The 27,869-nt window shown below is 41.3% G+C and overlaps 1 protein-coding gene across 2 annotated transcripts in view; it reads right to left on the reverse strand.

Moving 5' to 3' along the window:
- LOC139605781 (ATP-binding cassette sub-family C member 5) overlaps window positions 1-27,869 on the reverse strand; it is a 33,263-nt gene extending 5,394 nt beyond the window's left edge. Inside the window, exons 1-22 of one of the 2 annotated variants that reach the window (XM_071457559.1) lie at window positions 27,775-27,869; window positions 16,940-17,128; window positions 16,300-16,455; window positions 12,648-12,795; window positions 11,375-11,608; window positions 10,859-11,032; window positions 10,048-10,195; window positions 8,730-8,878; window positions 8,346-8,453; window positions 7,291-7,635; window positions 7,130-7,201; window positions 6,826-6,950; window positions 6,659-6,731; window positions 6,299-6,502; window positions 5,979-6,104; window positions 5,547-5,658; window positions 5,222-5,406; window positions 4,681-4,827; window positions 3,613-3,742; window positions 3,083-3,236; window positions 836-964; window positions 456-642 (exon numbers count right to left, since the gene is read on the reverse strand). In XM_071457559.1, the coding sequence (XP_071313660.1) occupies window positions 456-642; window positions 836-964; window positions 3,083-3,236; window positions 3,613-3,742; window positions 4,681-4,827; window positions 5,222-5,406; window positions 5,547-5,658; window positions 5,979-6,104; window positions 6,299-6,502; window positions 6,659-6,731; window positions 6,826-6,950; window positions 7,130-7,201; window positions 7,291-7,635; window positions 8,346-8,453; window positions 8,730-8,878; window positions 10,048-10,195; window positions 10,859-11,032; window positions 11,375-11,608; window positions 12,648-12,795; window positions 16,300-16,455; window positions 16,940-17,118 (3,285 nt within the window). In that variant the 5' untranslated portion in view covers window positions 17,119-17,128; window positions 27,775-27,869. Of the gene's footprint in view, window positions 1-455; window positions 643-835; window positions 965-3,082; window positions 3,237-3,612; window positions 3,743-4,680; window positions 4,828-5,221; window positions 5,407-5,546; window positions 5,659-5,978; window positions 6,105-6,298; window positions 6,503-6,658; window positions 6,732-6,825; window positions 6,951-7,129; window positions 7,202-7,290; window positions 7,636-8,345; window positions 8,454-8,729; window positions 8,879-10,047; window positions 10,196-10,858; window positions 11,033-11,374; window positions 11,609-12,647; window positions 12,796-16,299; window positions 16,456-16,939; window positions 17,129-18,812; window positions 18,954-27,774 lie in introns of those variants that run through there. The other variant, XM_071457558.1, reaches the window with a different exon arrangement.

Here is a 27,869-nt window from a genome sequence, read left to right on the forward strand (position 1 = left end):
AATCAACAATGCAGCAAAATCTAAGTCAATTTTAAGTATGGTTGAAGCAACAGTGGTTTCTGTAGCTTATGCATTCAACTTTTCCTTGGTGAGAGGAGGAGTGTGTTATTTATAAGTTACAAGTTCTCTCGCTTTAAGTTTTATTTACCTATGGAGCAGTTTAAAGAAGTGTGAACAAGCTTTAGCTCACATTTACATCTAAACAGTTGGCCAGCAAGGCAGGCAATGCAAACAAACAACTCCATTATATAAATGCCAAATGTGGAACCAAAAGTAAATCCTGAAACAAACAAAGTGCATTTTATGGTAGCTGCTAGAAGCAGAAGAGGCTTTACCTTGTGACATTTCTTATCGAGTCTGGGGCTTCAAACTACTTTTTTTTTTCTCCAACCTTTAGACTATTGCTGCTGGTGTTTCCATTCATTCTGTGTGATTACATGTGTTTGTTTACAAACCTGCACTGCGTATGATATGGCCAGGCCTGCATAGGCTGGAGGTATCTGATTGTGCATGAAGACAATAAGAAGTGCTACAGCAGTGATAAGAGAGATGCTGATGAGGTCCAGGCGGACAGCCAGCCAACGCATTGCGCAACTGAAGAGGTAGTTGGAGGCCTGGTTGGTGTCCAATAATTCCTGATATCTGATGAAAGAGAGATAAAGCCATTTCAGCCAGAACAATAGCAAGCAGGACTCTATCCGCAGATGGAGGGGGAATTTTCTGGTCTGAGGTTTGGTATATCTTCTAAACTGAAAAACTACAAGGAGAGATAAGATGAAATTAAAGTTTCATGATCTCCATCTCCTCTCTGACTGACACCATTATACACAATTACCTTTGGAGGAAGTCATGCCCTCTTCCGTATGCGTGGATGGTGGAGAGTCCCTGAAGACTGCTTGTGATGTGAGAGGTGAATGGTGATTGGCTGATGTTCTCCAGACGCTTCAGCTCGCGAATCAGAACCCTGAAATGGACAGAGATCATCTTTTACATTTAACTTCCTGTATTAGGAATTAATGTTTTGTATGAAAAACATTTCATTCTAGCAATGAGCCTGGGTGAGCACAAAAGAGAGATTTTTAAAATCCTGTATGAAATTTGAAGTGCAAGCCATTGTGAAGCTGCTTTGGTGTATTTTTAAAATCAAAGCTTGCACATCACACTGTCATGTAAGATCTTGGAGGGAGTGCAGACATTACATCTTAATACTGAAACACCACTGAGGAGTGACGCATTGAAAAATGCATCAGCTCTAACGGTGCCGTTTTGCGGCAGAGAGGTAATGATGACACAGTGGACAGAGGGGGATTTGGTTCACAACACAGCAACTGTCTTTCTGGCCGTTTCCCACTATCTGATGCATGTGCCATGTTATGAGCAACGTCGCACACAGACGGTCACACACTTGGCAGCCAGACAGACACCAGACTTGTCGTCCACGAGGGTGTGCGAGTGAAGGAGGTTTATTGACAAAGGTGGGGTGTCTTTCTACTTTTAGATGCCAAGATAGAATGGATGGTGCATGTGAATTACAAGTCTCCCATGAATCATTTGGTTTTCTCATAAAAGCTGAGAAGAGAGAGGGAAAGAACATGACACGTCCGCGCTTCAGGGCTGTGATCCAGACAAACATATTTATGCCCTGGGCAGTTTCATTTCAGAATTCAATAAAGGCTGCTTTAGAAGTGGGAAATTTCAATGGGAGATCCAGTTTGATGTAACAGCCATACATATCTCCCGATGTCGCCACTTTGTGAGATACAGTATTTCATTTTTTTTAAAAACAACATTGCCAAGGGTGATCACTACCTTTTGGTAACAGCTTCCATTTAGTTTAAGTAAGGTTAATACTCAAAGTATATCATTCATTCCAATTCCAATTTCAGTGCATACAAATCAATAAGACAATATATGAAGTGATATGTATCTGCACCACGGGAGAAGTTGTGTGTGATTTTTTAAGCAGGGAGAAAGTTCAGAAGTGAACCTAAAACAAATCAAATGCTGTTAAAGTCCTCCCCAAAAAGCAGCTTTGTACATTACATTTTCAAATCAAAGCTGTCATATGTCATTATATTTGCAAATACTTATTATTAAGAATTGGTAAAAATCACATATATATATGTATATTTTATATTTGTATAATGAAATGTAAACCATTCACACAGCTTGTTATTGTACTTTCAGACCAGAACAACAATAACAATGACAGTCATGTTCGTCTTTATCTATCAGACAGAGGAAATAAGATATTGTGGTTATTTCCCAAGATATCAGCGAGCTGTTGTTCCCCTTGGTGGTTTCACCTTTATTGCGCAGTTGCTGCAAAACCGTAAATAATGACTAAAGCAGAGTGATCACATCTAGGGCACTCCTGCAGCATTCACTACAGAACAGAGGCAGTGAAAAATTAAATCGGTGACCTATAACACTCTACAAACTTGCAGATAAGGATTATTACTGCACTTCTTTCACTGTCTCCTGTTATATTTTAAAGTCACAGTTACTGATGACAAAAAGTTTGCATTACCTATTTCATAACCATACTGTAACATAACAGGTTGTGCTGCCATGTACACTGTTGATCAGTAATTCAAAGTGTAATGTTGCCTCTGCTCTAAAGTCACATTTACAACATACAGAAAACACTTTTTAACAAACAGCATTTTATTTGCTGCAAGATTTGAACTTTTCCTGTCTCTTTAACTAAAACTTGCACTAACAATAAATGACCCAATATTAAAGAGAGAATTAACTGATAGATTTAGCAAGAATTGCACATTATAATCGCATTAAAAATTCATTTAAAAAAAAAAAAAAAAAGAAAACCACCAAATTTACAGAGAATTGTCACATAATTCTTGGGCTCATTATTCAGTTTTTTTCAGCTGAGCATTTGATGCTCTGATCACTCTCATCAACCCTTTCTGCAGCCATGGGTTGACAAAAAGCTTTGATAAATGCACTGTACACTTCTGTACAGTGGGCAGACAAAGTCAGTAACTAGAAACTAAAGGAAGCTATAGATCTAGCAGCTAAAAAGCCAGAGCCATGATAAGAATGTAAGTGATGAGAGTCTGACCTGGAGACACGGTTGACTATACAGAGGAAGACTCCCAGGGGCAGGATGGAGATCAGGAACCAGGGGAAGATGATGCCCACCATTCCCAAACAAAACAGCACCAGGGTCAGGTTCTGCAGCAGCATTTCAGCTTGCATGGTCAGACGAACATCCACTGTTGGGAGGAGGCATATCATATGTCAGACACTGTGTGGTTGGATATCGGATATATCTATCTCCATGTTTATTTTCAAGTGTCAAAGGGAAGAAAAAGATATGCAGATGACATAAAAAACCCACAATGGAATCTTCAAACACATTTAGAAACAAAACCAAGCATCCAAAAAAAAAAAAAAAGAAAAAAAAAGCAACCCACAAATATCAAACAAAGACACCAATGAAGTAGATAACAAACAGCCAATCACTTGGGAAAATACTGCATGTCAAATTACACTGTGTCTTGGCACAGCACCTTGTCAACCAGGGTGACTTCACTGACTGGGAGCACTCTTAGGGGGAAAGGTTCACAGTCAAGACAAATCAAGCCTCACCCTCATCCATGTCCCTGGAGAAGCGGGTCAGGATACGACCCAGAGGTGTTGTATCAAAAAAGTGCATGGGGCTGAGGAGGAGGCGGCGGAATAGCTTGTCGTGGAGCACGGAGGCAGCCTTCACCGTGCACTGTCAACACAAACAACAGCCGTGTTTGAACATGAGACCTGACACATATAAACAAACAACTTTAAGATACATAGGGAAAGCGTCACAGCTTGGATAAACAGGCAGTTGGAAGGAAATAGCCGATGAGCTCAGCCTCAAACACAAAAACACACAATGGTTAAATACAGTGGCACAAACATGTTGGCCACGGAGTTACAGACATGACCTCAGCATATGCTAAGCATGTGCACAGTGTTGGGTAGTCACACGAGGCACACTGTCAAATCTTCATTTATAATGAGCTTCTGCGAGGCTGACATAAAGGTCATGACCTAATGTGCAAGAGACATTTCACCGATTGGACAGAAATTACATGTGGCAGCAGAGAACAAATTAATTCTATTAATGGAATATTCAACACTCCCAAAGATCTCATCACAGCTAGGGGTAAAAAAAGATTAGCCATCTTTGAAAAATTAGCAATTTCAAGTGGCACACATTAACGTGGGGACCCGACCTCTGCAATGCAGTGTCAGGATGGGTTAGATTGAAAAAGAGGACGCACACCCGAAGGGGTACTGACATGCACACACACACACACACACACACACACACAGTCATCCTTCTTCTCTCCCTGCCTCTTTGTCTCTCTTGCACTTACAGACACACAACAGACACATTTAGCTATTGTAAAAAACTGTGAGACATGGTAGTGGACAGATAAATGGATTTGGCCTGCAGGCGTTTTCAATTATAGCACTGGAACCACAAGAGCATGAATGAATGACAATAAAGACAATTAAGGAGGAATGCTGCTTAACTGTGAAGCCCTCATATATCAACTTTCCATATTCCTTTCAAAACCACTATCGCTTTTAAAGTTCACCAGCGTTCAAGAGGACAAAGCATGTGACACAAAGAGGGCGGTCTCAGAGGAAAAATGGTGGGGGGCGGCTTACCTTCACAAACACCAGCCCTCTCACTGTCTTCAGCAGTAAAGCAGCTCCCATGGTGACGACGTAAATAGTTGAGTAGTACTGAGTATGAGGGTTGAGTCTCATGCTGTTGCTTGCCATCGTTTCATTCACCAAGATTAATGATGTGTTCTGAGGGCAGATGGAGCAACAAATTACTGAGAAAGACTGAGAAAAAAAAATCAATTTTTTCCCCACAAAGGAATCCTGCCTCTAATGAAATTGAGAAAAGTCCACATTGGCATACAAAAAGTACATGAAAAATCAGTCAGTGCAATGATGTTTACTATTCCAAGCACATTTCTCAATGGCAGCCACTGCCTGCTTTGCTGCACATCTGTTTCTTCATTGCTCGTACTTGTTTTTAATTAAGTTTACCGCGGTGCTGTTACTTTTTTAATCATGCGCATTCAGATTAATGCTCACTCAGCTGCCACAATTCACTGAAGCATGGTAGTTATTTTTCTTTTGGGAGCCAAATACACACTAAAGGGAGTCGTCTATTATAGTAAAGCTCCAAACTCACCCCACTGCCCTGTCTGATCCAGTAGCTCAACCACCAGTTACTGAAGGCTATGCTGCCTGTGGTGGAGAGGAAGAAGAAGATGTTGATGATGAAGACTACTGGACCTCCTGCTGCTTTGATGTAGGCACCATACACAGACCAAGCGACTGCACCAGAGCCCTTCTCTTCAGCTTTCATCAGTCGTTCTAAATGAGATGCAAGAAATTAAGTGAGAGAGAAAGTAAAAAACTAAGAAAAAAAAGTTACTTGTGAACCATTCTGGCAGAAAAAAAACATTTAGCATTCATTCTATATTTGGAGAATGAAATGTGGCAGAGTCTCTCACCTCCTTCCTTGCTTTCCACCTTTGGTTTAACCTTGGCAACAGCAACACCACTGTCAGCCTTGTCTGCACCTGCTCTCTGCTGTTTGTTTTTCAAATTCTCTTTGACCAGATTCTAAAAGACGCAAAGGTAAGAGAAGAAAGTGACTTCTGAAACATGCCACTGCCCACAAATCACATCAGCTGTAACAACAACCCCCTGCAAGTCATTTAGACAGAGATACGGTTGACAGGGTCTTTAGCTGCTCACCAGCAAATCAATGCACGCATAAATAATGAAGGGCCTTGTATGCATTAACATTTCCCAGCTACTGGGCCTGCCTTTCTGGGCTTATGAATTATTCAGCTTGAAATGTTCAATGTTATTGTGTAGTGGGGGCAAATATGCCTTATTCAAAAGAGCTGGCTTGGTGCCTCATGTGCCCCTGGCCTTACCTCCTGTTGCATGCTGTTGAATAGGGTGGCATAGTCACGCTCTTTAGCCATTAGCTGCGCATGGGTGCCGTGCTCGGCAATCTGCCCGTCCTTCATCAGAATAACGTCATCACACTCAGACAGATACTAAAAAGATGAAAAGATGAAAAACTAAGGGAAAATAGCAAAAATTTAATGTTGCACACATGTTGTGGACATTTGGAGCTTCAAACTTCAAAGCAGCTAAAACGACTCCTGTGTGGTCATATTGTCAAAGTGCTGAATCTACAAAAAAATACACATTAAGAGAGAAAATTAGAAAATCACAGACAGTCCCTTACCTGCAGCTGGTGGGTCACAAAGAGCACAGTCTTGCCCGTGGCAGCACCCTTAATAGCTTTAAAGAAGATATGGGAACCCACACAAGCATCGACAGCACTGAGAGGGTCATCCAGGAGAAGGATGGGGCGTTCACTGTACAGGGCACGAGCCAGGCTCACTCTCTGACGCTGCCCTCCACTCAGGTTGGCACCTCTCTCTCCAATCTAAAAACAGAATGCTTCTTAAAACTCTCTTACATTAAATTTTGTTGCGTTTACTGAAACTCCTGTGAATGTCTCTTCAGGAAAGAAAGTTTATAGAACTAAGAGCAAAGACAGACAAAGCATTTTATGAAAAAAGACACAGATTTCTACCGATACCTCTGTCATGTCTTTGAATGGGAGCTCTGCAAGATCTGGGAGAAGACAGCAGGCTTCCAGGACGGCATTATATCTGAGGAGGGAATAGAAAAAAACGTTCAGGAGATAAATCTCACCCTTTATGGCTTTTGTTCTTTATAACATCATTATACACTGATTGACCGTACTTGTCTTGATTATACTCGTTTCCAAACAGGATGTTCTCCTTGAGAGAGTCATTGAGGATCCAGGCTTGTTGGGAAACATAAGCAAAACCACCACTGGCAGCTACATTACCCTCTAACAGGGTCATCTGCAAGACAGAGAAAATACAAAAAATTCCACTTCAAATTGCAGGTCTTTGTGCGGCATGGTTTGAACGAAAGCCTCAAAAAGACTAAATCTATCTCTGCTGCTGTTACTCATGTATGTGTCCGTCTGAGGGGGAAACTTAAATCTATTAATCTAGTTAAACATCCAGTTGAATCTCACCTGTCCCAGCAGAGCAGACAGAAGAGAGCTCTTTCCGCTCCCAACACCTCCACAGATCCCAACCAGCGAACCCTAAAAAAGGGAAGAAACAGTGACATTGTGGGAAATACACGAAGCAGGTAAATGTCCTTAATCCACTTAATGTATGTCTGTGTTGTTACCTTCTTAATGCGCAGGTCAATGCGGTGCAGGGTCTTGTGCAGAGGAGGTCGTATGCTTTGAGTAGAGGAGATGGTGCTTTGTGGACTCTCCTGCTCCATGTTTGTGAGAAGACTTTGTGCATTGGGAGCCTCCTTGTTTCCTTTGTCGTCCTCTGTGGAAATGTACAGGCTAAGCTTCTCCCTGCGCAGCACACGCTTCATCCCTCCTCGCTTCCTGGGAGGCGGTTTTGCAGCTGGAGCACGCGCCTTTTCCCAAGCCAGTGTGGCATCTTGAAATTCTACTGCGTTGCTCGGATCCTCCATTTTGACCAGGACGACCTCTCTGTCATCCATCATGAAGAGCCTCTGCGGAGTCGGACACAATGGATTACTTTACGCGACATTGAGCGCCAACCACACATCGTGACGACATAAAATGTCTAAAATCGGAGCTTGCAACTTGCAACAGCTGACTTCTGTTTTCCTTCTGTGCATGACTAAGATAAAGAAAAAACAACCATGTGGTTTACCATACATGAGGTTGTGCTATGTCAGGAGATACTGGCACTGCTGTGATGACAGCAGTGTTAATAACAATACCAGAAATACTGTCACTGAGAACATCATTCCTTTATTATGCACGGTGTAAATGCAAAACACAGAGCAGCTCAAGCCTTTTGGTGCATCCTTGGCAGAAGTGCTTATTTAACCCTGACTGCTTCTGTGAAACCATCTCTCACTAATGTGTGACATTTACCATGTGTTTGGAATAAAGTATGTCGAAAATCTCAGTATGTGGTGTGGGTGGATGTGTTTATAGCATCAACAGGAGCACCTTTTTGTTGGTTCTGAGCAGTGCCCGCTGACATACCCCATACACATTCTCTAGGTTTATTTTAGTCTGTTGACCTTCATAAAGTGTATGCACATTTTAACAAGTGAGATGTTGCTCTGTGTTTTAACTGTGTGTCAAAACAGAAATGAGATGCATCACATGACATTCATACCAGCTAGGTAAATAAATAAAACATGGCTCTGTGACCGGTGTGGCTGACAGAAGTGTCTATATTTCTCACCTGAAATCTTTTGACTGCCACAGCACCTTCTGACAGTGACCTCACAGCCAATGGTGTGACTTTAAGGGCAAAGGTCATGGAGTTGAAAACTGCAACCACAGTGAAGGCCTAAGGCAGGGTGTGTAGAGATTACAGACAGTTATTAGTTTAATAGATTTTCTTGGTGCTACACCTGTAAAAGTTAATTAAATTATCTCAATATACAACTTATAGATGAATAGATGAAACACTTTGTTTAGATGCACAAAAATCTGTAAATTCTCATCACAGATGGAGATAATCTCTTGTCACATTAACTTTAAAAACACAACTTTGTAAACACAAAAATTGGTTAAGGTGAAACCCAAATGGAAACAGAGGTGATATGGTGACTATAAAAAATACCTCAGCTGCAGTAAGGTCGTGGCCTAAGGCCATGTGTAGGGTGAAAGTGCACACACTAGCTATCACCACCACGATAGGAGCAACGCCCACTGTGAGGCTCTGGACGATCCCAGCTCTCTCCAGTATCCCCCTCTCTTCAGATCGCACCTCTGTTGAAGAGATAAGAAACAGGGAGATGATAAAAAAGGCAGCGAGGAGCAGAAAGGGAGAGAGAAAAAAAAGCAAGGGTTGAGTGACTCCCAACGGGTTCTCCAGTGAACATTCAGTCAACAACACCATAAGAGTCACTAACCAACACACAGCGAGTAGACAGAAATAGATACAAGAGGGAGGACAAGGGCCTCACAGCCATACATGGTATGAAAGGGGCTTCAAAACCTGCTGAACCTTGATAACTGTCCAAGTCTAATGCCCAAATCCTGCCCCCCCTCCTTCATGTTTGTATCTCACATAAGCACGCGCTAGCTGCTTTGTTAACTTAGTTCACTGGGTGCAAACACTGGAACAAAAAGCATCCTTAATTCAGCCCCAGCAGCACTGCGTGTGTGAAATGTGAGAGCTCCCCCCTCCTGGTACATGTTACTCTCCATGGGATTCCCATTGGATGCTATGTGTGTTTCTGCATGGATTACAAAGCAAAAGTCACACGCGTCAGACAAAAACGCTGTGATCATCCATTTAACAACAATAGTAAGTGAGGGGAATGACATTGTAACTCTTAAGACTCATTGGCCATTCAGCTGAATGCCAATTAATTATTATTATTATAATAAGTAATCACAGGACGGCAGTGAAAACGAGCCCCACCTGGCTAATTTGGAGCATGATTAAAAGGGGAAAATGATCCTTATCCACAACCTACAGCAAGGGCCTCGAGAGAAAAGGCCATCCCTAATTCATGGATGAGTAGCCTTGACAGTCATTCAAGATATCATAAGGCCCCAGACACCTTGCAAATTAACCTTGAAGCCAAGGGATTCAAACTGGTCTTGATTATAGATGATGGCACAGGGAAAGATTAAAAAAGAGCAACCTAATGAAAATGGATTTAGGGTCAGGGTTATCTTGCCAGTTCACTAAAAGGATAAGTCTAATTTCAGGTGATTAACTGACTGTTTAGTCATTAATTTACAACAGTGACAGGTGTTAAAATGAGGTGACCCTTTATTCTGAGAGAGTTGGGAATAAAAAGTCTGATAAAGGCACTAAACAGCACAAGGTTTGCATTTCTAAGAAATATCTGGTCCTGACCAGAGACAGGAAGTGAGCAGTGTATGAGGATATCGCTGAGTCATTGGGCAGCATGGCAGCCACTCACTGTGAATATTCTGCGCAAAGGCATCTTCCCAACAATACATCTTGATGAACTTTATGCTGCTCAAGATCTCGTTCATCAGCCTCACGCGCCGGTCAGTCACCGCCACACACTTCTTGCGGAAATACGCCGTCAGCCTTGATGCGAGCATCTGTCCAGACAGGAATAGAGGAAATGATGACAAGAGAAAATAAGTGGCAGGGGAGGAAATGAAAGCAGACACAATCACATTAGCTGTGCTGCAGACCTGCCCGGGGGACTAGAGTGATAAATGCTTTTCACATCAATACCAGGGTCTCTGCCTGTCAGACTTCAGCTTAGACTGAGTGTAATTTGAAAATAACAGCTACAAAGTTGACAGGAGATTGATAGCCCAAGAGTTATGATGCTTTTAAAAAGTGCTGGATGTGTTCTTCAACAGCCTGAATTAGTGTGAAGATTTTAAAGTGATGAGTATCTGTGTCTTCAACTAAGCAAATTTTTTAAAAGTTCTCAGCTCAGGAAATAGTGACACAACAAGAAAGTCTTGTCTCTAGTCATGACCTTTTGGTAAAATGTTAAGAAATGTATATAATGAAATTGCATGTCACTGCCACTTACTTGGCATACATTTTTATAAAAGGTATGAAACTATGCTCTGTTGCTGACAGCAATAAAATCACTGATCGTTGTTTGTGTGTGTTGTTTAATTTTTTTCTACTTTGTGTAACAAATGTATGCTGTATGTAGTACATTGCACAAAAGCCTCCAGACTTGAGCAGAACTTAGTTCATCCTTTGTCTCCCTGCTTCAGATGTTCTAGCTGAAGTCGTACCATGGTGGGATAGAAGATGATGAAAATGGCCGACCCCACCAGAGCAGTGGGGCCCAGGAAAAATGTTGTGTAGGACAGACCCAGTATTCCCACTATGGGCCCACCGGCCAGGAGGCAGCCCACTGACACAGCTTCATACAGGCGCTGGCCGTCACTGGAGCAGATGTTGATCAACTAGGTAGAGAGACAGTGATTGATGATGTAAATTACATTAAAAATCATTCATGAATAAACCTCTTCATACTGAAATCTCGCCAATACGACTATAGAAGCAATTTCACAAATCGAGTTGCCCTTCCTACGTTTACTTGTTGGACAATGATTCCTCTTAAGCTGTGTAATGACTAATCTTAGACAGCCTCCCCTCCCTCAGGCCGTGGGATTTGTCAAGATCTAAGCAGGAATGTTGCAAGAGTGGAAATTAAATCCATCTCAATCATCTGCATGTGGTACCCTGCAGTGAGGGATGATTTTGTTAATTTGGTGATGAGTCCCCTCCAGGGTTACGCCACCTACCTCGCCTGGACCGATGTCTTTAGTGCTGCGCAGGCGGAGGATTTTGTGGAAGGCAAAAGTAAGAGCTGCCCCACGGAGGCGTGCTGCAGTGCGGTAGTTGACGGCCCACATGAGCGCCAGAGACCAGGAGCGACTCAGTTCCATGAGGAATATCCCAGCGACCAGAGATAGGCCGTATGGCACGCAGGTCTCTAAACTCTGGGAATACTCCAGCAGAGCTCGAACCAGGAGCGCCTGGGAACAAAAGGAGAGAAAGGGTACAAAGTGGAAAAGAGATTAAAGAAAACCACACAGAAATAGTCACAGAACAAAGATGAGCAGAAAAAATATAAACAAAAATCAGGAACATGGAAGAGATAAAGTGGGACAGGAGGAGGAGGAGAAAAAAACATGGAGATGAAAAAGAGAGGGCAGGAATAAGGAAATGCCATAGAGAGAGATAAGCAGGGCAGGGACCAGATGGACAAAAAAAGATGAAAGATAACATTATACAGCAATAGATCAGAGACCATATGAGTAAAGTAGTAATAGAAACTGGAAAGACTGGTTACACAGACAGCCAGTAATTTAAGGGTCTGATTGAGATTCCATGAAAAGACCAACAACATTTTGTGAAGGGTCAAATAAGACTGAAAACTGATAAATCCACAGAGAGAATATATACAACAATGCTGTGTCAGCAAGTGCACTCATTAAATCAGACAAGAATGTGAGACAAATGCGTCATTGTCTAAGAGTTAAATCCAGTTAATGCTATTAGTTGTGGGTAGTAGCAGGCACACAGTGTACACATAACACAACACCAAAATAAACAGCTTAGACCATGTGGAACAAAGGGGCCGACAACAAAACATCACAAACCCAGAACTCCAAGCATAATTACCCTTTATGGTGATTACTTAAAAATCATGATAAGGAATGTTTAAAAATAGCTGCGCTTTGTTGATGCTCATCTGCATGTTTTGGAAGGAAATCTAAGGCCAAAATGTGGCAGATAAGAAAAAACAAAACAAAAAAGACTGCATATTTCTGGACCGAAGCATGACTGGGTACAAACCAGCTAATCTATGGCATTAATATGGGTTTCACTATCTAAGGCTATGTAATCTCCCAGTATGTTTTCATTTCAATTTCCAGACCAGCGTGAAACGGGATAAAGTGATTTTCAGAAAATACATCCGGACTTGGGACTGCAAGCCAGCGACCATGCTGAAAGGCATATTAGCCGAATCAGCAGAATATAAAGGCAAAGTAGGATTTGGACGGTACTCACGGGCCCAACGAAGCCTGCCACCATTGTGAGGAGGAGGGAAAAGATGGCCACCAGCATGCGAGTTTTGCAGAACCTCCAGAAGACTCTTGTCAGGGATGCCCCTTCTCGCCCTTGTCTTTTTAGCTCGTCGTGCCACAAAAATTCGAGCCTGGAAGAAGAAATCAGAAGCTCAAAATGACAGAGCTCAAGCAAACATCATCACATTAATAAACTTAAGTCAAGAATGATGATTTTCAACAGTCGACCAAACAAATTTTCACACTTCTTTGCACATGAATGCTGCACAAAGTGTTATGGTACCAATTAATTGTATGTAAAAGTTGGCATTTTTGAAGGGCAAAATAATCATAAGTGAAAAGAATACTCTCTTTATTGTTATTTTTTCTTATATCAAGTTGATTAAAAACAGTAGAGCTGCGCTTCCAATTAATCAGACTGCCCGAAAGCACAGTGGGGAATATAAACAGTCTGGCAGGCAATCACTGCAGCTGAAAACCACAAAAGAAAAATGAAGGCAGCAAGGCTGATAATAATGTAAAGGTGACCCACAATATACTATGAATGATGCATCACATAATTAGACTGAGAAAGGTACTACCAAATATGTTAAAGATGTGTTAATGTACTTGTATCATTGCCTAATGCCCATTGAAGAGGGTAAAATATCTTGTTGGCCAAATGCATCATGGCTAATGACTCTATAAAGCAGCAGCATAGCAGCTGCAGAAAGTAATTTACGCCCTAATGACTTTATTAAAAACGTATCAGAGATAGACAGAACATTAAACCAACCAGACTCTCAAACAGCCTGGTAATTACTACTTGAAGTCAATGGCGCTGAATCTAAGAAATTACAATTAACTGCGTCCCAATAGCTGGATAGAGCACAGCTTGAGTCACTGGAGATGCAACGTCTATTTCCATATTAACTTGTACCTAAATAAAGGTGAATATTAATACACTATATGTCCAAAGTTGTGTGTATTTTTAGTATAGATCAGTTTCAAAGGGAGGAAAAGAGGGCATATGTAATTAACTACAAATAAAATAACAATAAGATTAAAAGCTCATACAATAGCAAACCTTTGAGTAAGTGTGTAGTCACACAGATGAATGGAAATGAGAGCACCAGGGCAACAGCATGGGATCCAAAGGAGGAATGATTTGCTTTTAAACATGACTGAAATGTTCCTAACAGCCATCGGCTCAGTTTGCCAGATGGCAGGCGAAGCTGATGTTCCAAGAGCGTGTTGGCCAGGACACTGCGTTCAAGGTTCGCACCTCACTGAGCACCAACAAGTGTCAACTCTCCCAGGGTGCTCTTCCCATTCCCCTTCTCTCCACCATCTTTGCTTTGCATCAGGGTTGCATAACTGTTCTTGCTATGTAAACACAAAATAAAGCCCTCCCCTCTCATGCATACCATCTACCGGCCACGCCTATGTGATAGCTTTGCGCTGCTTTGCTCCTTCACTTCTATGTGCTTTTATACTCAAACAAAGCAGCAACAACACTAAGCCCCAGGCCCAAAGCCACAGCCTTTAAGCAGAACAAGTTATTTACAACCCACACAGTTGTCACCAGATACATGAGCAAACTTCCTCAAATAGTCTGCCCCTCTATACTGCTGAGTAATGGCCTCATGACTCGGCAGAATGTGAGTAATGGGGAAAAGCACTACTTTTCTTTTCAGTGAGCACTTAAACACTAAATGCCCCCTAATAATCTTATTGTGAGTCTGTATTGTTCATTCATAGAATTAGTGCTTTACTACAGCGCATTTCTCAAGCTGCAGTTTGGCAGGCAAACAGTGACTTTAATCTCATGGTCTGCTCCAGTCAGTGACAGCTACTGAATGGGACAGGGAGACACGGTGCATCGCAGGTAGAGGAGTTAATGACATAACCATCCAAGTCAGGCACTAACTCTCACTGTAATCTCTAATCCCTGCTATTCTTAGCAGCCTCCCATCCCGCCAGAATGTTCCTATATTGGTCCAGAAAGACGGAGCATTCATTAGTTAAGTCTCACTGCACAGACAAACCTCATGCTGTGCAAAGATACAAAATCCCAGACAGTTGTTTACATGGCAGGCAATCACATCTTCATCACTGATTATTCTCACGCTGGGAATACTGTGAATGCAACCTTGGACCTGAACCTGTTTTTTTGTTTCTTTCTGCAGTGCGCTTGACCAGGTTTATCACCACATTTATCTTGTTCACATAGAGAGCTGGGGGAGGTTTCTCAACATTTGTTTAAAAAAGGAAAACAATCTCAGGGATCCTACAGTGTGAGAGTGAAGTCACATGGTGGAGATCAGTTCACCTGAGTACGCCCTGATACGACCAAGCTCAGCTGGGTGCTTGAAACAAAAAACATTACTTTTTCACCTTTCTCTGCATCACCATTTACCAACCAGCCAATGCAGGCAACTACACAGGGGCCAAATAAGTCCCAGGTTCACTACAGGTTAATTAGTAATTTAATTATCTGTAAATTAGTGAGGGAATTTGCACCACTTATGTACAATATCAACTAGAGCGGGTCCTGCAGTTGTCAGATAATCTTGAGACCCCGTCTTGTAGAGATACCATGTTTCAAAATGTTGTTTTGAGAACTTTATTCATTGTTTTACACTGTACTAATCCTTGATAAAAAAAAAAGTTGAGTTCAATGAGTTAACACAAACAAAGTGACACACAGAAAACCTGGGACAAGGTAGCATTCCAGCAAATGAGAGCTAGTTGATCTCCAGGTGTCTGAGCATATCAGTGAAGATGCCATGAGCAGTCTGAACATGTCAACTAATCTCACAAAAATACCAAAACCAACTTCACGCTAGTCTGTCTCTCAGCATTTTTTAAATTCTGTGTGTGGCTCTCAGCGTCACTGTTTTCTACTGAGAATGTAATTCTTTAAAAATGTGCAGAAAATATATACTTATAAGCCTCAGTAATTTCTGAAAACAACTGGGCACTGCAGCTTTTAGCAAAGCTTCCTCAAACAGGAGTAAATAGTGGACATGTTGGGGGCTATTTTTGTTTGTTGATTTGATGTGCAAGAGTGTATGAATGGCAGTCACATCCTGTACATAGGATCAACTCAAAATGAGCTACAGTACCCATGTTCATTTTAATGAAGGAATGTGTCACCTGGTGAAACAGTGAGGCTTACTGGTGTGTTTTTAATAGTTTTTTTGGACAATGAACAATGCAGCTCCAAGGCAGACAGCAACAATTATTAGTGGAATCAAATCATTATTGGTTGGGATTTGTTGACAATAAGAAAAATATAGAGCATCACCACAATTGTCCTTTAATGGGAACTTGGTGGCAACAGGGTAGACAATGTGGTAGGTGGAATCAATAGGGGCACTACAGCATATTGTAGCCCTGAGGACCCACTTTCAGTCTTCATAATGTTTGCATCTGACGTGTCGAATTTATCCATTATGAAAAAAAAGAAATCTGACAACTCAGAAATTACTCCTATGTGGTATAACCTCACCTTCAGACAAACCCTTTTCATGTCAGGTCTCACCTCAACTATAGTTTTCTAGGATTTCTGAGTGTCAGCACCAAATAGACTTTTCTTAATACTGCAGGTCACTTTTATCAAACAAACCTCAGTAGTGCAACAATTACCTCACCTTTGGCAGTTGATTTCAGAGGCTTCATGGCAAGACAGTCCCCACACATCATCTATAGACAAGCTGGACGCCTTGTAGGCCTTCAGTGCCAGTGGGGAGAGCCAGTGCAGAGTCATAAATGAGAAGAGGCCGGCGTTATCGACTGGGTGCTGGTGTCTGGAATAGAGAAGACGACGTGGAAATGAGTGAGATGTCTAAAAGTGCAGGCACACACAGAGGTGCTATGTTGGGGGAGCAGGCCCACGTCGGACACTGAGAGAGAAGCGGCGCCTTTGCTCGCCAGAGTCGATGAAAGGTGAATCATGCCTGCAGTGTTTGAACAGTAATTTGCACGCTCTTCACAGAAATCTGAGAGAGCAGCAAAAAAAAAAAAAGTTCAGGGGCAGTTTATCAGCCGGCATATGTTCAAACACGGGGCTGTCTGTCGCTGGGGGATAAGTTCCCATCCCTTATCATGGCCTCCTGCTACTCCCTAACAGTTAGCTCATAGGGCCGGCAGCAAACACAGTGAATGTAAATTTTTGTGTCTATGTGTGTCTTTAAACGGATGTCTGTCTGTCAATGTGCCTGTTTTATGTCTGCCTTTATATGGCTCACAGTCAGACAGTCGCCACAGGAACTTAAATACAATTCTCTTTACTTGTGAGTTATCCTGAAGGGCTTTAAAAGCTGCAGGCTTTTCCTGTAGCGTCCTCGTCTCTTTGGCCCCCGCTCCACCGATGCCTCTGCTTCCTCTTCCTCCAGCTCTGGTAACGGTTGTGGGGAGGACAGTGGCAGGCCCTCCACCCGCCCCACTGCTTCGAGGGCATCAGGGAACATGGCAGACCCTCTGGGGAGAGAACAGCAAAGCCACAAATACATATCACATGCATGATAACAGCCTGAAAATAAACAACTACAGTGGTGCCTGGTAATCCTGCTAAAGACAAATCTCCCCTAACTCCAGCACGTTTAGTTTTTAGAAACAATGAAAAAACGGCTTGTTATCAGCTTATGAAAGAGCTCTGAGATCTGAATATGTTTTATTACATCAGAGATGACCTTCCATTTGCTTGTTTTGTACGACCAATGGTCCAAAATTAATATTATACTAGAAAAGCAAATCTTCACATTTGAGCAGCAGGAACTCGTATATTTTTGCTTGAAAAAAACATCATTGTTGCCAATAAATTTTTTTGGATTGACTAAATCATGAATGCTCACGAATCATTGCAACTTGAAAAACACTGAACAACATCTTCTCACAGTGGTAACAATCTGTTAGAATGGTGTGATAATAACTTATTTTTTTCTGAAAAACACTCCCAACCAGAGATTTCTGCTAACCTCTCAGTGGGAAGCCCGTGAATAAAACACTGTAATCTGCCTGCTCCGTCCTCCTCCAACCCAGAGAACTATTTCAGAAGAACAGTCTTTTGCTGAATCACCCTGTGAGATGCTGATAGATTTGAGAAATCACCTTGCTCACAGGTCACAGCTCCTCTCTACCATTCAACTAAAGTGCTTATCTATTTAAAGACGGCCTGCCAGCAGCCCCAGGAGCTCGGGAGCAGACATCTGAGCTGCCAGTATGTCCGTACACTGTCACTGATCCCTTCAATGGCAAAGCTTCATGACAAGGTCAGCCTAACTCGGTCTGGGGTGCAGATTGACTGTCCACATAAACTGTCAATGATTAGATTCAATACAAATGGCCCAGTGGGCACACAAACAGAGTCACATAAGAGGTTGTGAGAAACATGTAGTCACCGTCAATGTAAAAGTGCGATGGGAGCCAAACTCTGGGGTTGAGAAAAAAGCATGAAAAGATGTCTTGTGCTTCCCTCAGCAGCTCTCAGTGCCTATATCACGTGAAGTTTGTCATATGGCTGTGAACTTTACTTTACTGTGAGCTTTCTATAGGGAAGAAACCGCTCGTCATTCACGACAGTCAGGAATTTTCTAGCCCTTTATTCCAGGAAGCGACCAAATTAAATAAATCAAACTAAACATGGATGCCTAGAACTGTAACTTAACCTGTCAGGTAGGTTTGGACAGAAACAGAAAACAAACAGCAGGTCACTGTTTGTGTTTGATGTGAAAAAACAGACGGATGCACCAACTGTTACAGGACAAAGACACAAAAAAGCAAAACTTAAAGTTAGGGCATAAAAAGTTAGTAAGCGCTGTTACGGTACACAAAGAATTTACCCATATTAGCAAATGTAATGTTAAAAAATACAGACCCTGTCACATTTCTAAAAAGATAAAAGATCTTAGATACTGCCTCACTAAGGAGACTAGTTTTGTGAGGGTCACTTCGGTCTTACATGGTCAGCACTTCAAGTGACAAACAAAACTTTTTGCCCAAAACTTCAAACCATTACAAACTATTGCCAGGTTAGTTTACTCACTCACTTATACACTACCACTATTACTAGCAGCAGCGACCGTGTTGTAGAGGTGTACTGTACTGGTAATAGCTAAAATCAGTGATGTTAGCTGGCTCCAGCTGTCATTAACATTACACTTACATTGAAGCCGGCCTTGTTCGGGTCACCTTGGCGGCAGTGCGGATCTCAGGTTTTGTGTTTATGAGCAGGAAGTGCCGGTGAAGAAGCAGCCGACCATGGTTTCTCGTTTCCGAGTTGTGACATTAAACCTAAACTTCTCTTCCACTTCTCTTCTCGCTCCGCGGGAAGAGATGAAAACACGGACAGGAAGCGGCTCACGTGTATGAAATGCGTGCTGCTCCCCCCCCCCCCCTCCTACACACACACACACAACACAACACACAACACAACACATAACACAACACACACAGCACCGACTGAAGCTCCGGTTCACCGTCACACGGAGCCGCACAGGGAGAGGAATTCCCGCTGTCATCCTGACGTCATAGCGGCTCCGCCAACCGGTGACGGTGCTGCGCAGTCGCCGTTGAATAAGCACCATGGCAACGGGAATCATGACGAGGAAGTAAACGCTCCGGCGGTGGAATCTGATTGGCTGCCCGCTCTGCGCTTTAACACTGACAGCTGACGGGTCCGGCTCCCGATACGGATGTTGTTTCTCTCTGTCCGCAGATATTCAACACCACTCTGTGTCTGTGTCTGTATGTGTGTGTGGATTACATACACAAATGCTGTATGCACATGTCAGGTACATAAGAAACATAAGAAAGGAGAGAAACAGAATAAAAGTATAAATAAGTGCAAATTAAAGAAAGTAGAACGAAGATAATAAACATAGGAAAGGAAAACAAGATGATTCGTTGTGAGTATTTAAGCTTCATTCAAAGGCAGAGCACAACATAAAAAAGAAATAAAAATAAAAAAATTAAAAAAACCCTGAATTTAAAGGTGGTTTAAGTCAGATAAGTCTAATTATGGAGGTTTATGGATTATGGAGGTAGTTTGCACAGTTAGCGGCCCCTCCACCTGACGACCTGAGAGGTGTAGAGGGCTCAGAGTAAAATAAGATGTATTTTGGTCCTATTACTATTATTATTACTATTATTATTATTATTATGTTGTTGTGGTTGTTGCACCAAACCCATAATGGGCGTGCTGAACTAAGTGGGAGGGTTTTGGCGACTGGGTTGGGGAGGGGCTAAGAGTAATACTCTGCAGTGTGGTCACAGCCTGATGTAATACAGTCACTCCTTCAACCTGTTGTGCTATATTTATTTGAACTACTCTGCATCCACCTGTGGATACACAGAAAAACTCAATAAATCAATATTTGCAAGAACAAGAAATAAAGATGAAAGCACTGAAATGAGGGGGAAGCAGCTGAGCCTCTTCCCGTAACAAACTATGCTTTGAATTAATCATTCATCATGATTAATCATGATTCATGATCCAAACAGTAAAAATGAAATGGAAATGATGTCATTGCTTGTGCCTTGAGGACAAGGCATCACAAAACATAGAGAGTCCTCTGTGTTTTGTGATGAGTTATAACTTGTTCCAGAGGTGGAAAGTCACCAAGTACAGACTGTACTTTAGTTCAAAATTGAGTTTATTTGTACTTTATTTGGGAATCTATTTTTTTCATGCCAGTCTTATACTTAACTACATTTCAGAGGGGAATGTTGTACTTTTTACTGAAAATGACATTTATCTGACAGTTTCAGATGGTATAAGATTTTTGCACACATGCAAGAGTTTGTGAAATAAAATGCGAGTTCACACACGTATGCTGAATTTGAAGTCACAGAGAAAAAAGGTTTGCAATAAAAATGTGAACTTGTATGTTGAAGTTTTCACTCACAGAAAATATTCACACACCTGTGTTGTGAATGTTAAATCACAGAATATTCACAAATGCGCACATTTGATATTTACATAAACTCAATGACAGCTGCAAACTTGCCATCCAACATTTATTTACCATTTTCATTTATTTTTCCATTGTCCAGTACAATCACAAATCTGATTTTTGCATCAGAAACTTTAAATTCAGCTCACATGTTTGTGAATATTTCATACAAGTGAAAAATAAGAGTTACAAGTTCTTGCATTATATTCTGCAAGCAACATATTTACCTTCATAGGTAACCTGCATTGCATATTCTGTCATAATAAAAGTCTCTCTGTGCCCCAACCCATATAAGTGAAGAAGCTCAATCTCACTGGACTCATGTTTGCATCTAATGAAACAATCATTTTTCATAAATTAAGTTTTTTATAAGTTTTAATTTGTCAGTCAAACCCCAAACGGCAGAGTGTGTCCTACAGGGGACAAGGATTCAAAATTTGGAGGTCACAAACAAAAAGAAATAGAAACACTAGGAAACAGCAGACAGAGGGGCATCAGATGCTGTGATAGCCTGCCATTATCAAGCTGTGCTGCTGGTGCTAATAATGCTGTCACTGGCTGGAAGAGTTTCAACATCCTAACCATGCTTTGTTTACTCGGTTGACAGGAGCACAGATGAGTTAGACTGGAGCAATATCTGCCAGATGAATAGGAAATCCTTTCTACAGGTCCTCGCATAAATGATAAAGACCTTAAGCCCAGCTGGCTACACAAAAGACAACACTGACACCCCTTAATGGGCTAAAGCAGTTATGTAATGGCAATTTATATGCCTTGAACATACACAATCGACAACATGAAGTAAATCCAGAACAACAATACAGCTGGAACTTAGCAGCAAGCAAAAGAACGTCCAGCTTAGTACATGGCATACAGGTAAAATGAGGCTTGTTTGCACACTTAGCAATCTTTCATTATTAGAGAAAGTACCGTGGACATGTGACAGAGACATGGTCTCCAATAAATTATGTGAATATACCTTAACTACAGGAATGTTTTAGTTACACGCTCACTCCTATTAGAAGCCAGCAAAACCTTCTAAAATGCTTGAATTGTGGTTCCTGAATGAGACCAACTTTTTTAAATGTTATATTTAGCTATGCAGGATTGATGCTTAACTATGGATTTGAGCCTGTGGTACTGGGATGATCAGTCATGTGCTCTACATATCACATCAAGATCAATATGTGGGCTCTGAATGCTTTAATCTTTCTATTGAATAAGGATAAAATTCTGTCCACTATGTCACTGTTTTATTGCAAATCGTCTTTTGCAGACTGGTGATTTGGTGGAGAATAGCCTCTACAAATATCTTTTTTCCATTTTCACTAAATTGATATCACATAACTTAAGTCCAATTTACCAAGCTATGAAGAATAAACACCCACTAGATGAGATTTTGAACGAAACATAAAACAGTAGTAAGTAATAAGGAATAATGGTGGCTCCAGGGAGATTATTTAATTTATCCAAATTGTGCTCCTGAATTTTCTTATGTCAATAGTAGCAAAAAAAAAAAAAAGCCTCAAGAAGTGAATCTGTCTCCAATCAACAGTAGAAGGTTTCATTTCATGTGTGGTAACAGGTGCAGTGATACCCTGAGCAGAATCACGAAAAAAGCTGAAACAATGCAGATAGATATGCTCACTCACTCCTTTTTGCCAAATTACTTTCAATAGGATAAGCCAACATATGCTTCTTAGCTGGTTGGCAAAAAGGAACATGGGAAAGGGGACAGTTACAGGCAAAAGTCTTGCTTGAACTTTGGACTGATGGTGGTGCTGAAAGGACTGCTGCCTGGATCCCAAAATAAATTTCTGCATTTCTTCAAACAAAGACAACTTACTGAAAATTGTAAAAGAATACTCACACAGAAAAATACATAAGGACTCTATTGCATCATTTATGAGGATGGAAATAGACATATCTGATCTCTCTCATCGTAAGGAATCACCACTGAGTGTGAGAGCAGAGCATCTAGAAAGAGCACTGTCTACATGAGGAATGAATACTGTCCCACCTCTACAGAGGATGAAGTCCAAAGCAGCTAAAACTCTGTTTCAAATCAACAGTTTGTAGTTTGGTTTAGAGCTCCTCCTGTTGATGTCACTGTAATAGGAAATAACACTTCCTCAGGAAGTGTAACATCCACTGTGAACAACATAATTAAATGTCAAGTTATATTAAATACCATGTTTGAAGTTGAAGAGTACTGTGTTTAATCATATCTCCTTGAGCATTATATTTAGATAAACTCTACATGTTGTAAACCCGTTTGCCATGCACAAACCTGCAGAAGGTTTGATGGGACTTGACTCATGCTGAGCCCTACACCAGTGAGGTACCTTACAGGGTGTTCAACCAGTGTCTCTAATGAAATCAAACTGAAGAAAAGTTCATATTGACAAGCAAAACAAAACAGTAATGCATACTGCTTGCAAAAGGCTTTTGAACAGAGGTCTACACCATAAAGTATTCATAGGACTTTAAGATTTGACTAGAGAGACAAGAAACTAATTAAGTTATATCTAGCAGTTTCTCCATAATCGTGCTGTCAAATGGCAAATATAAAGACAATTTTTATTCTATGCCTCTATTTTTTATGCAGTGTCTATATGACTTAATACAATGATGCAATCTTACTGGCAGCCCCCTCTGCACCACTAACAGACAGAAAAAAGCAATGCATGAAATTGTGTAGAAAATCATTGACAGACTCTCATTTTACTGAGCTTGCTGAACTTCTTCAATCACTGCTCTGAATCTCCTGAGACATCCATGATAACTGCTAAGCCATAAGTCTGGAACAGCGTGATCATACAACTTTTTCTTTTCTATTAGTGCTATATGATTTAAAAAGCCCTGCAGTGTCACTGATTTACACACTTACTCAGAACATGTATGAATGTATCTAAGCTGCAAATGATTCCACAATCTAAACCTCCAGACACCTGAAATTTACACAAAGATGACTTGAGCTTATGACATGGTGCTTTTATGGCTACAGTTGGAATTTTTCAACTTTGCACAGTCCTGACATAATATCTTCAAATAGTCCTTTACCATGCTGTGAACTTTGCTGTGGGGAAGACATTTCCATTATTTACAGCATATTGAGGCTACTGTCCGAAATAAATTGGTTTCTCTGCCTCTTCTATGAGAGTGATTGTTGAATATAGGTGTAAAATGTTACATTTGAAGATTGCTGGACCCAAATGCAGACAAATACAAAGGGAGGTAGGTAGAAAAAAGGTAATTTAGTGATGAAAACCAATTTACAAAACAGGCAAAGCAAAACTAAGAAATAATCAAAAATCCAGTCAAAAACACAGGAACAAAAACCAGAATCACTAGTGACACCTGGGAAACTCAACAGACGAACTGGGACAAGCGGACCAGAGGCAGAGGGAAGGAGCTGGGGAGCACAAGAGGAGCAGGAGCAGAGCAAAAGGCCTCAAGCAGACAGCCCAGGGCTTAACAGGGGTTGAGTAGAGGAGTGGGGCTTGGGATCACAAACTTGCTCTCTGGTAGGGCAAGCAGGAGGCCGGCATTGCAGGGAGAGCCCCATCTGGAGGATGAACAGGAGGACAACCAGAGAGGTGGAGCAACTTTGGGGGATGACCTGGAGACCACCGATGCAAACAGAACAACTCTGGAGACCGACAACAAAGCTGGAGGTCAGGAAAGGCAACTGGAACCAGTAGTGCTGCAGGTTGCTGAAGGCCATGGGATAGTACTACTGGAGCGCAGAGCTGGAGGTGGTCAGCTGGAGGCCAGGCTGGATGTTGGCAGAGATAGCCGACTGGAGGTTTGGTTGTGGGTCAGCAGGAGCAGAAGACTTGGAACCAGGAGCTGGAGTCTGGCAAGGCTGCCAACTGGAGATCAGGAGCAGATGTCAGCCAAACCACTAATGTTTATGAGGAGCAGGGGTCGGCTGGACCGCCAATTGGGGATCAGGAGACGGCGACATGGCCAACTGGGAACAAGGAGCAGGAGTTGGCCAGGCTGCCAACAAGACACGAGGAGCTGGTGTTGGCCGGACCACTGACAGGACATGAGGAGTTGGTGTAACGTCGACTAGGACCCCTTATGCTGGGACAGGTTAAAGCGTCTGCCAGGCTGGTCAACTCAGGAACAGACGAAGTGTCAACCAAGATCACCAACTCAGGAACAAGAGAGATGTCCCCGATGCTGGAACAGGTGAGGCATCAGACAGGGTGGTCGACCCAAGAACAGAGCCAGGAACAGATGTGACTTCAACCAAGTCCCTTGATGCAGGAACAGGTGAGACGTTGCACAGGACCACCAACTCAGGAACAGGGAAAAAGTGGTGAAAAGAGGCGAACTAGATGAGGTGTCAGGTTGGTCGAGGGGAGGCTCCTGGTCACTGGACAGCAGTTGCTTGGTATAACTGTGCAGCAGAGGCTCAGGATAGCTGGGCATCTGAGAAACCTGGGGCTGGTTGCTGGAGGCCCAATGCTAGCTGACTGGGAGACTGGCTGGAGATTTAGGGTGTTTACAAAGTCCAAAAGCCATTCAGGCAACAAACTCTTCAAGCAGGGTCTCTTGGACACTCTTCCCTCTGTGCCATACTTAGAGCTGCCTCTCTGTACCCCCCACAAATATCCTATACCCTCATGATAGAGAAGTATGAAAGTGTATGAAAGTTATTTGAGCTCTTTGTCAGAAGAAGTGTCTTTTGGGTCCATTATAGCCAGTTTGTTCTGTTACGTTTGAAGATTGCTGAACCCAAATGCAGACAAACACAAAAGGGGGTGATTAATGATGAAAATGCTCAACTAAAAAATAATCCAAAATTCAGGCAAAAGAAAGAAAGATTTAATTACACAAGGGAGGCAGGGATAATAGGACACAGATGAAACACACCAGGGCGAGTCAGACAATGTAGAAATTGGACAAAGACAGGAAGTAAAACAACCACGAGACACACAAGGGAAGTAATTTCAAAGTAAAACAGGAAAGCAACAAAAGTCCAAACATTAATGAGTCAAAACGGTCCAAAAAATAGCTCCTTCATATCAAATCAGGACACAAAATGGAAGGCCTACAAAAAGGACTCCTACAATAAACTCTTGTGTGGCTGCAACAGAAATGTCTTCCCATGACATTAGATTGCCTACATGTGACCAGTAATCCACAAGAGTAAGAAAAATACATCAGCCAACAGCAAAATATATGCAAACTACATTGCCAATAGCTATTTGTTCACAATATTTCAAAGGTAAGCTCACTGTTCTTTGCAAAATGGTTTTCCCTTGATGATACCTTGAATGTTCAAATGCAGAGCACAGCTTGTTTGTTTTTTTGTGGAGAGTTGTCAAATGCCATTAATATTCATAAATCAGCCAGTAGAATTGCACATTCTAATTACTTGGCAGTTATTAGAGTGCAGGTTTCTTGTTATTTTGATAATATTTCTATAAAGCAACAAAGAGGATCGGTGCCAATTATGCAGGGTTTGGGTATCCAAGGAAATTGACATACAGCAGACTTCTCATGTTATTGTAAAGGTGGAGACACTTGGCATTAATCACGCAGAAGGTCAGATATCTGAATGTGGAACTCCACAGTTTTAATCAGTGTGATGGGGAGGACTCATAAAACATGACTGGATCACTTGATTAATTTCTAAAGCAGGCTTGTATGCAGTATTATATAACTTCCAAGTAGGAGTGCAACTAATGATAATTTCTCAGCTGATCAATTAATTGTTTTTAAAATGTTATAAAATGTTATAAAATATATTATAAAATATCAGCAAATTATGCAATCATGCAGAAGCTTTTCTTTCCTGACCAAAAGTCCAAAACCTACCTACTAAATTAACGAACTTAATTTGTCTGTGACATGAGACTAAGAAAACCATCAAATATTCATGTTTGAGAAAAGAGAAGCAAAGACTTTTTGGCATCATTAAAATGGTTGGTGGTTAATTGTTTCATTACTACTTACAATAAATTATTTTTACTGATGTTTTCATCACAGGATGAAAAACTAGAAATGTCCCAGCAACTGTGTCTAACTTCTACTGAGTTATCTGCCTCATTGAAAACATGAACACTGTACACACTCAGTGGTTTTGAGATCTTATACAACATATTATATACTTCCTACTGGAGATGCTGCTCCATCTCTGGAGGAACTACAAAATCCCTGACAGTAACTTGGGGAACAGAGCTCACAAGTTGACAATCCATCAGCTTTAATAAGGGGTCAGTCATGCATTGAGTGAAAGCTCAAGGGTTGTCAGTGTTGATTTTGCCATAATGTATCCTTGGGATATTGATCAAGCTGTGCAGCAAGGAATCAAAAGACATTAACTGAAGACTGATGCAGTTTTAATGACAATGACACACTCTGTTTCATGGTTCATCCAGGGTAACTGCAGTTAGAAAGCCTCCTCATATTTTCTGGGAACTAATAAATAAATGATTATTTGCAATTATAACAAATTATCATTAAGATGAACAGACCCACAGGCCACAGAGTCATTCAGATTGCAGCAAAAGATGATTTCAACCTGTACATTGATTCACAGTGTAGTACTGGTATTACTGCAATGATAATTAACAGCATTTTTATTTTAAGCCTTTTTTAAGAGTTCAGATATGCTGATTGTTAAAGTTTATTCTTTTTTTTTTTCACGCACACAACCCTAAAATTAATGTTTATAGTTTGTACCTCCTGTAGGTCCTTTACAAGATCTGGCTGGCACTGAAATGGTTTAAATCATGAGAACATTGCTGCTATGTTGTTTCTGTAAACAGTTAAAGATTTTTTATTCCCTTTATATTAGTTAATGTTGTGCTAGGACCGAGGACAAAATAGACAACAAATGTGAGGCTGCTGTTGGTTAAAGTGGGCTAATCTGAGCTAAATGCTAATATCAGCATGCTAACTTGGACATTATGACAACACTTAAATGTTTTTAGCAGGTATAATGTTTCTATCTCAATTTAGCTTTAGCATGCTAACATATGCTAATTGGCATTTTACAAAAAGTAAAGCGAAAGGTCAGTTTTACAGGCTATAAACCAAATAACTGAACAAACTGGAATATTTTTCCTTGAAGATGACTTAACTTAAAGCACAAGTATTATGATCTTATAAAAGTGCGATGGCTAATGTGTTAGCAAACAATTGCCTACTTACACGTCCAGCAGTGTCTGCTTTCTTTGTGGTTTGTTAGCTGCAATTCGACGCCTGAAGGTGGTGCCTTTTTAAATTAAGCAGGTCACCATGGTAAC

The sequence above is a fragment of the Trachinotus anak genome, unplaced genomic scaffold (genome assembly GCF_046630095.1).
Source record: "Trachinotus anak isolate AG129_WGS33_773 ecotype Australia unplaced genomic scaffold, CSIRO_AGI_Tana_v1 ptg000021l, whole genome shotgun sequence".
Lineage (NCBI taxonomy): Eukaryota > Metazoa > Chordata > Actinopteri > Carangiformes > Carangidae > Trachinotus > Trachinotus anak.